Below are 14,954 nucleotides of genomic sequence, written 5' to 3'. Positions count from 1 at the left end.
CCGCCTGACCCTTAAATGGGCAAAGGAAAAAAAGCAATATTTGAAATATTTTACCGCCTTTATAAAATACAAAAGTTAAGCGATATAGAAAAAAAAACAACCAATATCCACGCCTTTTTGAAGACGTCATTGTGTAATCAAATTGCAAAACTGAAAATTAGTCATACTCATACCTAACTTGAAAACGCAATTCTGCAAAACCTACATGCACGATCATTCATTGCGTAATGTATTCCGTACCTACTAACAAAACAACGTAATAATTCGTTTCAGTACCTAATTAACAATGATTTTATTCGCATTTTTCACACAAATAGCTTTAGTAAATTCCATTTTTAATATATCCGAAACTTCACATAGAATTTCTAATATTTTAGACAAGTACAAAAATCATCGTTTACCGAGATGCACTAAGTTAAAACTAAATAGTTTTGTGGGTAAAACTGTAAATGTTTTTGACAAAACTCAAAGGATTGGTGAATATATAAAGTACGTGAATGTTAGTGCTTGCGGGGTTGACAGTGATTATGGAGCAAGTTATATAAATGAACACATCTTAAGTGGACTGTTGGTAAATGAAAATGTGTCTAAAAGTCATTGGCTCGAATATAAGGTAAGATATTGAATTTATTTTTATATGTATACGCAATAGAACTTTCTACTCCAAGTCTTTCACGGTGCAAGCCGTCCGATTGTGGAATTCTCTGCCTGAAAGCATTAGGAGAGCTTCGTCATTGGAGTCCTTTAAACGGCAAGTCAAGGCGCATTTCCTTACCTCTATTTCCTCTTCATCTTCATAATCTATCTACTCCTTTTCTTCCATAGTATATGTAGTAGTTTAAGTAGTGATATTTATTTATTATAATAATTATAATTATGTGTATTATTATTATGTAGTCAAAAGTGTATTTATTTTTATATGCACAAGTATTCCCATGCTGCACTATCCCGCTATATTACCTAATATTCAATATCTCCTATACTTAAAGGTTGCCTGGAAGAGATTGCTACTTAGCAATAAGGCCGCCTATTGTACTAATTCTATTTCTCTTTTGTTTTGTATTTTGTTTTTTCCTGTTTGTGCAATAAAGTATTTGTTATGTTATGTTATGTTAGAACAGACATGAGAAACATTCTTATCAAAAAAAATCTAAATAAAACCTTTATAGGTACTGGCCATGATTCCTGACACCTCCTAATTTTTAGTTATACCTACCTGCCATTTTCTTATCTGCCGAAAAGGAAAGGGCCGAATGATTACCAGTTGTTAATTTTAAAATGAATGGATCATGGATGAATAACCTGGGCCATACACCCTTAAAACCTATATTTCTGGACACTACTACTTTCCAAAAATTTGCATACTTATTCTGAATTTTTTAGAAAGTAGTCGATGTGGGAAGTAGACATTTTGGGAGTTGTCCTTTCGGGAAGTAGACGTTTTGGGAGAGTGGTCATTTTGGGAGTTGTCCTTTCGGGAAGTAGACGTTTTGGACCTAAAGGAATCGGACGCATCTCGCTAGTATGCAACCTGTTTGACTGTGTTATTGGCCAATTTAAAAATTTGAGAGGGTAGTTTAAATTTCTGCATAAAATTGACGTGTGTTTAATAAATTTTATGTCTGTTAATTACCTGTCCTTTTACGGGGGATAAGAAAATGACAGGTATAACTTAAAATAAAGATAGATGGTGTGTGCTGTTATCAGCACCGGCACATTCTATTTTTTATTTTCGACGTGACTTATTGTAGATTTGCCGCAAATGGCATTAACTACTAGGCTGGACAAAGCGGCAGTAAGTACATTATTGTGATCTTTTCAGTCAGTCTTCAAGAAGCAGTATCTCTCTCTTGAACACGAGATGGCAGCATTCTCTACCTGGTGGGATAATCTTCGAAGAGTCGCGAGACATAACCAGCAGTATCTATCTGGACTCCAGTCCTACTCCTTACATCTAAATCATCTTGGAGATTTGGTAACGAAAATAAAATGCTTACTTTTATCTGTATGTTGGAGTATGAATATGGATATGGGTACTATTGGTAGTTCTGAAAAAAAAAAAGGTAGATGGCTCTAAAAAATAAAAGCTAGATGGTTCTGGAACTTAGTGCAATTAGTTTTTAACAGATGTCTCTGGCTTGCAAGTAAAAAAACAAAATGTAATGAATGACATTGCAAAGGAAAAATCTTTTACTTCATAATAGGACTGCATGAAAGCAATAATGAAAATGTAACAAACAATTTAATAAACAGATTTATTATATTAGTCCTATATTTACAATTAAACAATGTTTATTATACTTAACGTTACATTGATAAATAATCTACGCTTCTCATAAAAAAAATCGAAACATCACAAGATTATAGTTCGGATTATCAGAAAAACAAAAATAATACAAGATTTTAAATTCTCAATATCAATGTTCGAAATACGAATTTAAAATTTAAAATCGTGTTCTGAAAAAAGAACGTGTTTCGATTATTTTAACGAGAATTCTATTTTTCAACTGAAACTTTGTAAACAATATCCTTCATAAATACATAAAATATTTTTAACTATGTTAAATACTTCTTTCCTAAAAACTGAGCTTTCTTTTCGAATGCTGGCAGTGTAATAGAGGTATTTTCCTTATAGAATGGATTTAGCATCAATTTAATGTATGCTTCGTAAACATCTGTGAAGAAATTCTTGATCCCGTCTTCATTGCGAGCGTCGTGGACCATTATAAACCGCATCTGAAATTGTAACAATTTTTTTTTAGTTAGTTTCTTTTTTTTATTAATCTTTATTTACACAGATGCATTTAATTAATTGACACAGATATAGATATGTAATAGAAATACATCAACGTTTTTCTTTTTTTTTCTTTTTTCATATTTTGGCTACATCATCTTTTAGCATAAATATAATCAATATAATAAAACTTGTTGCCTTGTTGGATGCGATGATAAGCAGACTGTACTTGAATAAACTAGGATAATATTACAATAGTTGGGAAGATACAAAAGAAACATGGCCCATGGCCCTATCGACAAAGTCCATAGGTAAATAAGTAAGTATATAGGGTGTTGTGACATTGCATGAGAAAATAATATAAAAGAAAAAATGTTGCCAAGAAAACTTTTGGCAAAAAATATCTTTTAGACATAGGCATCACAATACTACTTGCAGAGAATATAGGCCAAAAAGATAACCATATACAGAATAATACTGTAAAATCCAGTATTTTATTATCATTTGTGTACCTGGCTAGGCAACACTCCAACAAACATGCACTGAACATAAAGATTGATTTCCATTTTAATAGAATGACTATGAAACCATGGAACGCATTGCCCAAAATTTTACTGTACCTACAAATGTCATAAAACTTCCAAATATTTAAATTTAAAAAATCAATCAAAAATTTTCAAAATGAAAAATTAAAATATTATTGAATTAGATTACAGTCTCGCCAATTTTGACGGTATCAGTATCTGGCATAGGCATCACATATTTCTAACCAGTGGTGACAACGGTTTTCATACAAAATTGACTTACCACCCCACTTTATATTTTTTTAATTATACGAACATGTCACTTCTGTAAAAACTGGACCTGTCATATCTTCAGATTAGATAAGAGGACCCTGTGAAAAACAGGATAACACTATGGAGATGGTGAATCTATGAACACGTCTCACCTGACTAGCAGTAACAAACGCGGACACAAACCACTGGTTAAACTTGTCCACGGACTTGAGGTACATGTTGGTCACCTTCCACATGTGTTCGTCTACCAGGTCTAACGCTGCATGAGCTATGAACTGGTTTAGATGTCGGTTGTCTTCTTTCTGTAAAGGTGATAAAGATAAAAATGGGGTAAAAGATGGTTATTCATTTGGGAATTAACGAATGGGCAAGATTACTTAAAAGATAATTAAAGTGTTTACTTAATAGCTGCAGTTACTTAGTATACTACCCATACCAATGATTCTGAATTAATTTTACAATAAGCCATTTTGTAACTTATTTAAACAAGTGACTTTTTACATATTAAAACATTTTCATTACCTAATTGATTTTCTATGGAATTTGTATAGTAACACTGTCCTCATTGTTACTTAATTCGTAATAAAAATCGAAAATATGTTAAAAATAATAATGAGATTGATTATTAGATTAGCATTTTATAATTTATCTTTGACCCAGTGAAAAGCCCTATGACATTGTAAATTCAGGAATGGCAGCAAGTCGTTCTTTAAACATGTGTTACTCAGTCCACTCCAGTAGATTATGATCAGAATACACAGTATTGTAAATATGGGTTGCAGTAGTAAGCAGAAAATACCTACCTACATCACATGCAGAAGATTTTGCTAGAGTATTGTAAAACACATTCACGGCTCGTAAGGTGTACTATATTTATTAGGGACAATACAGGTTACAGTATATTAGGAATAAATAAACTCTGATACATGAAGCAATAACAAAAGTTGCTTAGGTACCTTAACTTCTTTGGTCACTGGAATAAAATCCATTTCGAAGATTGGATTGTCTGCGTGACCGACGATAACAAAGTAATACGTCCCTGCCATTGTGTAATACTTATATTAAATTACGCTAAAATACGCCCATTTATTTAAAACAGTATTAAAGAACAGAACAATTTTCGAAATTAATTTGACTTGACACATAGAACGCTAAATGTCAAACGAAGAAATATTTTTCGCCTAGCAACAATGAATGCGCGTTTTATTTTTCATGCAAAAGGCAGCAAGCTGTTAAATTCGCTTACTTTGTAAAATGATGCAACAGTAGGTATATTTTTACTCTTATATGTCTATGATTTTACCGAAACAATTATAATTTTCAGGGAACAACTGATTACTTCAAGAAGATATTGAAATTGATAGAGACACCATTTCTCTTCGATCCGGCGGAAGACCGCCATAGAACAGCTTACCGCAAAAACTTGCATCGCAGAGTACCTAGACAAGTAAGTAAAAGTCTAAAAACATTCCGAAAGTCATCATTGTTACCGTGAACGGAAAAGTATCCTAGGATCTTTTGTCTTTTCGCAAACGCCCAGTTTTTCTTAATTTATTTATTTATTTAGATAGGTATACCAACAGTACACATATTGTAAAGTTATAAATAGTAACTATCATTATAGGTCAGCCAAGCTATGCTTCGGAGAGCACGTAAATAATAATATGATGTTACGGTGGTGACATTTGGTGATTTGACTTCAATTATTTCCATACTGTAGGTCATAATATCATACTTATACACGTGAGAAACGTTTCGTCTTCTAGTCTTTAAATCCACAGGTGGACTGGCGAGCCAAGGGTTTTACACCACGTCGTGAGGAGCAGTCTCAATGTGGGGCCTGCTACGCCTTTGCTATCACTCATGCTGTTCAGGCACAGCTGTATAAGAAACATAAGAAATGGGGAGAATTAAGGTACTTACCTACCTAAATACATTAAACATTTTAGAAGGGAGATTAAATTCAATGGAATTGTGTGCTCGCCAAGCTGATCAGAATAGTAAAAAATATATTGTTAGAAAAACATACACAATTGACTTACAACAACATAAAGAATTTTGCAGTTTTATGCACTTTATGCACGTTGACGTAAAAATTAAATATAGTATGGATTGCTTTAATTTCTCTTCCTCTTTCACTCTTACAAGTCTTTTTTTTATCTCTCACTCTCTCGCACTTTCTACTTACGCTGCCATCAGAGCTAATGACGCGCGCGTATTGCGTCACGCATGCGCATTAGGCTTTAGTACCTAGTGTAATTTATTTGTTCGTGTTATTTTTTATCTTTACTGTAAAGTACCTACCTACGGACGCCTTCGATTTTTTTGTTTATTTGTTTTGAAATAAGTTTTGTGATTTCATTATCACGACGATGAGTGAAAATAATACAAAATGCGTATTTTGTGAAAAGAATACTGATAAAAAAACGATTAAATTCACGTCGGAAACATTGAAAAAATGCAAGACTGTTATGGAGTATTGTCGGAGCAAGCCTAACGTTAGAAAATCACGGAAAAAATACAATAATATTGAACTTTCGGATGAATCGTTAAATGAAGGATATCACGCGAAGTGCTATAAGTTATTTACAGCGATTCAAATACCTGCAGATTTTCAAAAGAATGAAGAAAATAAAGTTGAGGATACTAACAAGAACATCGAATCACATGCTGCTGCTCCTTCTTCGACAACTGAGGCTGTTGCGTCGACAGACGAGTAAGTACAAAATACCACACATAAATACACGCTTGCTATCCCTGATGGGCACAGCCACAAGTATTCCGATAATAACTTGCTACCACTCTTGATACAAAGACTACAAAGTCCTAAGATGGATATGGTGACAGACGGTTAACTTTTCTCCTATGTAATGAATCATAGTCATTATTAGTTAATGATCTATGATATTTTTGAATTTAGAAGTTTCTGAAATTAAAACAAAAGACTTGAATTTATTATTTATTGCCACAAATTTTGTTTTTTTAATAATCAGGTTTTTTATTGTTCATTTTCAGAGTGGATGAGTCAAGCGACTTTGAGGATCTTTGTGATGAAGTTTGCAGCGAACCGTTTTACTATGTCACCGAGGAAGATTTTTCACAATTGAAATGCTTTCTTTGTAAGAAATCGAAAAGACTGAATTATGGCCGTAGAGTTCCCCTCATATTAGGTGTTGATAAACAAACCGAAACTGTATTGAAAACTGCAGCCACAACACTTAAAGACAAAAGATTGTTAAAAAAGATAAATTCATTTTCTAAAGATTTTAATATCGCTTATCATAAGTGTTGTAAAGACTACTATTTGCGAGGCATTTCAAAACGGGATGCTAATAAATTTATTAAAAGAGAGAAGGAATTGAATGATAGTACTTGTCAAAGCCTAGCTAAAGCGATGGATAAATACCTCGTCCAAGATACTAAACGTTTGTTTATTGAACATATCAGGGAGGAATTCAAGAAATTAGAAGAAGAAGATGCCAAATCACCGGATACTGTAAACAGTACACCACTTTACATGCGTCTTCAGGATAGGAAAATTATCAAAACCTTTTACGATAAGCTTGCGGCTAGTCGCCAAGAGAAGCAAGAGGTTCCGTGTCTTTCTGCTGACAAAGATGAAGTTTAAATAAATAAGTACCTATTTTTTCTTTTTTGGTTTTCCCCGAAGGGTAAGGCAAAGGGAACTATACCCATACAGTCATGTCTGACGTATTTTTTTTTCTTGATGATTAATGAAATGATGAAAGGTGATGATGATGAAACCTAAGCCCCCACCCTCGGAGTAGACTCCTACTCCGAACCCCAAACGAATTGACTCAAAAGTCCGCATAAACTTTTGAGCTATGAAGCGGCTTCCTGACACGAAGCGAAAATAGGCAGATACACTTTGTTCATTGAATACTCCACTCGCGAATGTCTTCCGACTAACTTAATGCGATCATTATCCACAAAAAAAGTACCTATTCTACATTTTAGAATTTATATATATATTTTATTAATGGTGATTGGTTCTCTTTTGATTGTATTTTCTTATTTGTAAAATTTATAAATCTTGTATTTGCATATTGTATTTTTTTAAATTTATAAACTTATGGACTTTCCATAGTTCTTTTGTATGGTATTATATTATGGTATGGTGGTTTTATTATGGTATTATAATATGTTGAGTGATACTTGTCCTTCCATTGTTGGATAGCCTTTATTGTGATAGGTTATCCAATATATGTAGTTGTTTAAGGCGTCTCGTATCGAGCGGTTTGCTAAGGTTCTCCAAATAGTGGTTTACATGGTGTGTGATTCTGTCTTTGTATCTCTTTGTCATGTTAGATAATGTATTTCTTTTTAATAAACTTTTTTGAGCTAAAACATCCATGCAGTTTATTTGTCATTTTTACAGCCTTACCACACTTAAAATACAGAGAGAGTTGGTAGGGAAACACATTTTATTTTTTTTTAATCTACGGTACTTAATTTATTATTATTTATTTATTTATAAAGGTACATACAACATTACAGTGTACACCAATGCGCTGTATGACGAGAAAAAAAAAACAATATAAAAACTAATATAACACAAAATAAACAATGAATGAAAAAAGAAACAAAAAGAAAAATAAGACTATGAACATGAAAAACACTAAAAAAAATACAATTTCAAAATTAGAAGGTAAACTATCACACAAAAAAATAATAATAATGGAAAACAAAACAAAACAGTAAATCATTAACAAATCTTCTCGCAAAAGGCCAAACACTCTCTCCATACACTCCACCATCTGCCAGCGAACACATCACAATGTGGTGTCGATTCCAACATTGCGGAGAGGAGACGCAAAGCACGCATGCATGAGAGGTGAATTCGCGTGAGACACAGGCAAGGTGTTAGGCTGCAAAGGCATAATAAAATACCAACCCGCAGCAGCATGGTGTGAATACGCTCCATACCCTCGCTGGTTGATTGTGGGGAGGCCTGTGCCCAGCAGTGACGGCAGAACATACGTATACAGAACTTATTGAGATGGCCAGTGTACGTGGACGATGTCGACGGGCAGGCATATTGTACCTTTTTTTTTGACGTGACTTATTGTAGATTTGCCGTAGATGGCATTAACTACTTGGCCGGACAAATGGGGAGCGCTGAAGGCTCTCACCCGGTACAACGTTTAAGACAACAGGAGGGTGCCCAGTTGGGCGTGAACCTCGGCTCAGGGCGTCGTCTGAGAGTGGTATGTTGTACTACGAGTCACCAACTACTTCGGTGACAGAACGCTCCGCGAAAGCGTACCGTATGTGTTCTCAGACGCCAGCCCGGAGTCACACGGGGCTGGGGGCTATCGAACGCATTGACTAAGATCGGTATAAGGCGCGTACTGCCAACGTGGCGTGGCCTACTCTTCTTGGGCGGGTACCCGTCTTGGAGTTACTTCCCCTACAACATGCTGGCGGTCGACATACGTCAGAAGTGCACAGTGCAATAGAAATAAATCCCGTACTTAAATATTTATTTAAACGTTTTATACAAATACACTTCTCATCAAAAAAATCGAAACACCTTGCAAGTTTACGTTTTGTCAGGATTATCAGAAAAATGTGTACATTTAGGAATAAATGTTAAATGTCGTTTAATAGTGAGTAATATGAGCTTATCAAATCTTAATGTTAATGTTCTAAATTTAAATGAATTTTTCATAGGTTTCGTATTTTGTTAAATGAGTCATTTTTATTCCGTATGGAGTATAAAGGAAATGGATAAAACAACACACGTAAATGAAAAAAAAAGCTAAAAAACGTTTATTTAATAACTTGTATTCCCTCCCCGAGCTCTAATTACTGCTTCCATACGGTTCTTCATCGATCGGATGAGAGTCACGATCACATGCTGTGGTATATTGTCCCATTCCTCTTGGATTGCATCTTGCAGCTGGCTAAGTGTTTCTGGGGCAGGATCTCTTGCTCGAATTCGTCTCTTTAATTCATCCCACAGATGTTCAATGGGATTCATGTCCGGGCTTCTTGCTGGCCATTCCATAATAGAGATATCGACTTCGTTAAGATAATCTCGTACGACGCCCGCGGTGTGAGCCCTAGCATTGTCGTGCATGAATATGAAGCCGTTGCCAATAAAATGTGCATAGGGCATCACATGAGGCTCGAGACACTCTTCGACGTACCGATGACAGTTTAGTGCAGGCAGACGTGGCCCAGACACGAAAGCAAGCTCTGTCTTACCGTCGGCGCTGATTCCTCCCCAAACCGTCCACGAACCGCCACCATAGCTGACCTTTTCTTCAATGCAGCATTGTGCATAGCGTTCTCCGTCTCTTCTGTAGACCTTGTTCCTTCCGTCGTTACCATACAGCATAATTTTACACTCATCAGAAAAGAGAACTTTGCTCCACTGTAGGTATGACCAATTTAGGTGCTCACGTGCAAAGTTAAGGCGCGCTCTTCGATGGTCTGCAGTTAATTTCGGCCCATTTGCTGGCTTATGCGGTACCAGTCCACGATCCTTCAACCTTCTTCTAATTGTAGAGTCACTTACAGCCACCCTTCGTACAACACGAAGCCGCTGCTGCAGTTGAAAAGCGTTAAGGCGTCTATTTCTTAAAGAAGTTGTTACAATAAATCGATCATCTCGCTCAGAAGTGACCCGATTCCTGCCAGATCCTGAACGGCGCGTGAACAAACCAGTCTCCCGATAACGTTTATAGACTCTATGAACAGATGACAGGCTTAGATGCAGTCTTGCAGCCACAACACGCTGACTAAGGCCAGAATCCAGCAATGCCACAACTTGGGCGGCTTCTGTGGGCGAAGTATCCATACGTTTTAGAAAAAAAACCTTTTTTCAGACGTCCCAAAGTCACAGTATTAAAATAAAAAACAAAAAGTTTAAGGATAGGCGCCAATTTTTTAGTTTTTAAACGCTAAATGTACTCCAACCCTAAACACACATTTGTCTCAAAACAGTGATTCCTTTCGTTTATAAGATAAACAAATGAAATTCTAATTTTGAATTTAGAATTTTCGCTTATTACTGTAATGGCCAAACTGCCAGCTATACATTTATGTATTTTTTTTTCATCGTATGAATTCTTTTTTGTGTTAAATTCGGACAGAAACAATGAAAACGGAAGTGTTTCGATTTTTTTGATGAGAAGTGTATATCTCCTAGCTAAAAGTAAACTGTATTTTAAAAAATAACAACTTTAAGCGAACTCCACTCGAGATGAAAACTTTTATTTTTTTTGGTCACGCGTCCTATGACCGGCCATTGCGAAAGTTGCTTAACTTCAACAATCGCAGACCGAGCGCGTTTGCCGCTGCGCCACCTCAACAACATACAGGGTATTCTTCTTCTATCGTGTGGGTTGTGAGGTGGATTACCAACCACATCAACCCTGGTATCAGGGTTATTATTGAGCCGCCAAAGGCCCCTGACATAGCAGGGCGGGCATACAGGGTATTAGTGACATCGTGTATCCAATACTGAGGGGGACGATTCTGACCATAATGCTGAGTTGATATCAAGTCGATTTTCCTGTTCGAAAATTCATGAAAATTTTTAATTATTTTCCGATCCAACCTTTGCGACGGATTATGCCCGAACAAACATAAAAAAAAACATATATACGGTCGAATTGAGAACTTCCTCCTGTTCTGAAGTCGTTAAAAATTCCACTCGATATCAACCAACTCAGAATGGTGGGCTGAATCATCGCTCAAAGTTTTCGTTACGATGTCACTAACACCTTGTATTATTATACGTCATTTATTACAACAAGAAGTCCTAGCTTCCCGATCTCGCGGGCACAAGCGAAGGGACAAAATTTCTTCAAACCACGACCATAACATCCTTATTTCAGTCCCCAGCAGATAGTAGACTGCAGCTATGGAGACGGTAACATGGGCTGTGAGGGCGGGTCCCTCAGAGCGGCCCTCCGATACGTCGCCAGGGAGGGACTCATCATGGAGAAGGACTACCCTTACTTTGGAAAGGTATGATTTATATTATCACATGGGGTAGTCTTACATCCATCGCAAGATGAACTAAGTACCCACGCCACACCGAGCTTTCTGTTAGACCAACGTGAAAGGTGAGCCGTATCGCCGTCTACAATACAATACAATACAAATACACTTTATTGCACCAAAATAAAAAGAAATAATTACAAAAAGTCTCTTAACTAAGTACATGGCAAATGGCGGCTTTATCGCTTAAAGCGATTTCTTCCAGACAACCATAAGGTGAGGAAAAATGTAAAAAATAATAATTGAAAGATTGAGGGTACGAACTATAATAGTCGAGCCAATTGCGCTAGTGAAAACTGCAATTAAGATAAATTAATAACTCATCCGGTACCGGGGTTCAAACCGGCGCTCCCTGATTAAGAAGCAAGCCAGTGTACCACAGGACAGTGACTTATCCGCAAACCAACTTCATCGGGCTCATACTGGGTGGCCGTAAACGTAAATAGCCTATATACGTCCCACTGCTGGGCACAGGCCTCCCCTCAATCAACCGGAGGGGGTATAGAGCGTACTCCACCACGCTGCTCCAATACGGGTTGGTGGAGGTGTTTTAACGGCTAATAGCCGGGACCAACGGCCTAACGTGCCCTCCGAAGCACGGAATCATCTTACTTTTTCGGACAATCAGGTGATTCAAGCCTGAAAAGTCCTTACCAAACAAAGGACAGTCTCACAAAGTGATTTCGACAATGTCCCCATCGGGAATCGAACCCGGACCTCCAGATCGTGAGCCTAACGCTCTAACCACTAGACCACGGAGGCCGTAAACAACATTTTTTATTTTAAGGGGTTAAGGGTGCCACTTTGAGGACCCGCACCACTCAAATATTGTCCCAGGGCCACTGTTGGGAAACGTAGCCTGGAAAGTACCTCTTTTGGACATTTTTTTTTGTTTTGGTTTTCCCCGAAGGGTAAGGCAAAGGGAACTATGCCCATACAGCCATGTCTTACGTATTTTTTTTCTTGATGATTGATGAAATGATGAAAGATGATGATGATGAAACCTAAGCCCCCACCCTCCAAACGAATTAACTCAAAAGTCGCATAAACTTTCGAGTTATGAAGCGGCTTCCTGGCACGAAGCGAAATAGGCAGATACACTTTGTTTATTGAATACTCCGATATAATAACACTCGCGAATGTCTTCCGACTAACTTAACGCGATCATTAACCACAAAACACCACTTCGTATTAATTATTTAGATTATTCAATGAAGAAAGCAACTGTCCCGTTCCCGTTTCCCGCCAAAAAGCCCCTCTTTTGGACAGATAAAGTTGTGAGCTTGCTTCCAGAAAGGCCATTGCAACTACAGCAGGCTGTTCGTAAGGGCGAAGCCCCGGCGCTGGTCGCTGCTGCCTCCATCAGACGAGCGCGCCATGCAACGAGCGCTGGCCACAATTGGCCCCCTCCCTGTCGCCGTGAATGCCGAACCGTTCACATTTCAGCTGTATCGGTAAGTAACATACATAAACAGCCTATATACGTCCCACTGCTGGGCACAGTACAGGCCTCCCCTCAATCAACCAGAGGGGGAGCATACTCCACTGCGGGTTGGCGAAGGTGTTTTACGGGTTAAAGCCGGGACGAACGAAGCACGGAACCATCTTGCTTTATCAGACAACCAAGTGATTCAAGCCTGCAAAGTCCTAAACAAAGGACAGTCTCACAAAATGATTTCGACAATGTCCCATCGGTAAACGAACCCGGGTCTCCAAGTCGTGAGCCCAACGCTGTAACCACTGGACCACGAAGGCTCATGACTATATCCAAACGAAATATCGAAACGTACTACTCGCGACAGGTACTAGTAGAATAACAGCGCTGCGACTCGTTCCGCGTTTCCGCAGCAAATGCTGAGCTAGGGCCTATTTTGGGACGGCGGTACTTAACTAGATTACTCTTTCAGACTTCTAAGTGGTTTGTTATTGTTATGTTTCAAACTGTATGTTTGACTGATTGGTTGTAACCTACTTGTACTGTTGTCCCAAATAAACGTATTATCTATCTATTTCTCGGGAATGTGGGTTTTCTCACGATGTTTTCCTTCACCGCAGAGCACGTGATAATCATTTATGATCCAAACGTGGATTCGAACATCATTGGTTTAGCTGGGATTCGAACTTGCGAGCTCACAGTGAGAGTGAAGCGTTCTTCCAAGTGATCTACTACAGCTCTTCAGTATTTTAAAAGACAGTTTAACACAGTTGGCTAGGCCATTATAGACGGCAATACGGCTGACCACCTATCACGTTGGTCTAAGGCCTCAAACTGGATGACAGCGGCGCGGCGGCGGCGGCGGTGCGGGGAGCGGCGCGTTTAAATGCTAAGACTTATATTGAAGTGTTCACGATGGCAGCGGCGCGGCGAGCGGGATACGAGCGGTGCGCTCTAGTCGAGCGGTGTCTCTGCGTTTGAAAGTCGCCTTTTTTCCTTTGTTCATTATAGGGATTCAGATCTTCTTTTGTCCATAGTAAATCGTAAGAAACAAAAGACCTACAATCGAAAATGCGTTGTCGCCGATTCGACATCGCCGCCGCGCCGCTGCCGCTGTCATCCAGTTTGAGCTAACAGATAGCTCGGTGAGGTGTGGGTACTTAGTTCATCTTGCGATGGTTGTACCTCTCACTACCAGATTGGAATAAAGTCTTGATCTTATGGTGTGTTCGCAGAAGCGGCATCTACGACGACCCATTCTGTACCCCGTGGAAGCTGAACCACGCCATGCTGTTGGTCGGCTACACACGCCAGTACTGGCTGCTACTCAACTGGTGGGGGCCCAATTGGGGAGAAGATGGATATATCAGGTATTTACTTACTTATTAAGGGTGTTAGGACTCTAGCTCGGCGACAATAGATGGCATAAGTGTAGCGGTGATCGGAATTATTATTATTATTTTAACTTTCCGTTTTCAGAATCAGGAGAGGATTCAACCGATGTGGTGTTGCCAACATGGCAGCTTATGTAGAATTGTAAGAAGAAAATAAACATTTTTATAAGCAATAGTCATAGACTTTTCTTTTTTTTAAATAAGTAAGTAGTTTTACAGACGGAAAAGGTGTCTTGGAAACGCATTTCCCAGGATGTTGTCCTTCACTGAGCTGAGCACGTGAATGATAAGTATAAACATGAACTGGAAAACAATTCTAAAATTCATTCATTCATTCATTCAGAGAACGTTTGCGACTTTCACTGTGAAGTCGAATTATTAGCTTTCTACCTTGAATATTGCGGGGTTCTCCATACGAACTTCCACCCCCCATTTTATGGAAATGGGGATGTTAGAAAGAGACAAAAAGTAGCCTATGTCACTCTCCATCCCTTCAACTATCTCCACTTAAAAAAAACACGTCAATTCGTCGCTCCGTCTTGCCGTGAAAGGCGAACAAA

The 14,954-nt window shown here is 38.1% G+C and overlaps 3 protein-coding genes across 3 annotated transcripts; 2 read left to right on the top strand and 1 right to left on the bottom strand.

The window, feature by feature from the left end:
* Nucleotides 1-239: 239 nt before the first annotated feature.
* LOC126377889 (procathepsin L-like) lies at nucleotides 240-14,569 on the top strand. Its single transcript, XM_050025941.1, has 8 exons — nucleotides 240-613; nucleotides 1,823-1,975; nucleotides 4,856-4,978; nucleotides 5,313-5,446; nucleotides 11,400-11,532; nucleotides 12,859-13,019; nucleotides 14,236-14,370; nucleotides 14,480-14,569. Exons 1-8 carry the CDS (start codon nucleotides 287-289, stop codon nucleotides 14,538-14,540), a joined length of 1,227 nt encoding a protein of 408 aa, XP_049881898.1. The 5' UTR covers nucleotides 240-286; the 3' UTR covers nucleotides 14,541-14,569.
* Nucleotides 2,237-4,693, bottom strand: LOC126377920 (trafficking protein particle complex subunit 2). Its single transcript, XM_050025976.1, has 3 exons — nucleotides 4,488-4,693; nucleotides 3,684-3,833; nucleotides 2,237-2,736 (listed from the first exon to the last, which is right to left on the bottom strand). Exons 1-3 carry the CDS (start codon nucleotides 4,575-4,577, stop codon nucleotides 2,557-2,559), a joined length of 420 nt encoding a protein of 139 aa, XP_049881933.1. The 5' UTR covers nucleotides 4,578-4,693; the 3' UTR covers nucleotides 2,237-2,556.
* Nucleotides 5,778-7,901, top strand: LOC126377895 (uncharacterized). Its single transcript, XM_050025946.1, has 2 exons — nucleotides 5,778-6,247; nucleotides 6,547-7,901. The coding sequence occupies exons 1-2, from the start codon at nucleotides 5,904-5,906 to the stop codon at nucleotides 7,157-7,159; spliced, it is 957 nt and encodes a 318-aa protein (XP_049881903.1). The 5' UTR covers nucleotides 5,778-5,903; the 3' UTR covers nucleotides 7,160-7,901.
* Nucleotides 14,570-14,954: the final 385 nt, after the last annotated feature.

Source organism: Pectinophora gossypiella, chromosome 24 (assembly GCF_024362695.1).
Source record: "Pectinophora gossypiella chromosome 24, ilPecGoss1.1, whole genome shotgun sequence".
Lineage (NCBI taxonomy): Eukaryota > Metazoa > Arthropoda > Insecta > Lepidoptera > Gelechiidae > Pectinophora > Pectinophora gossypiella.
The sequence above is the reverse complement of the archived record's forward strand: the minus strand, read 5'-3'. Positions and strand labels throughout refer to the sequence as shown.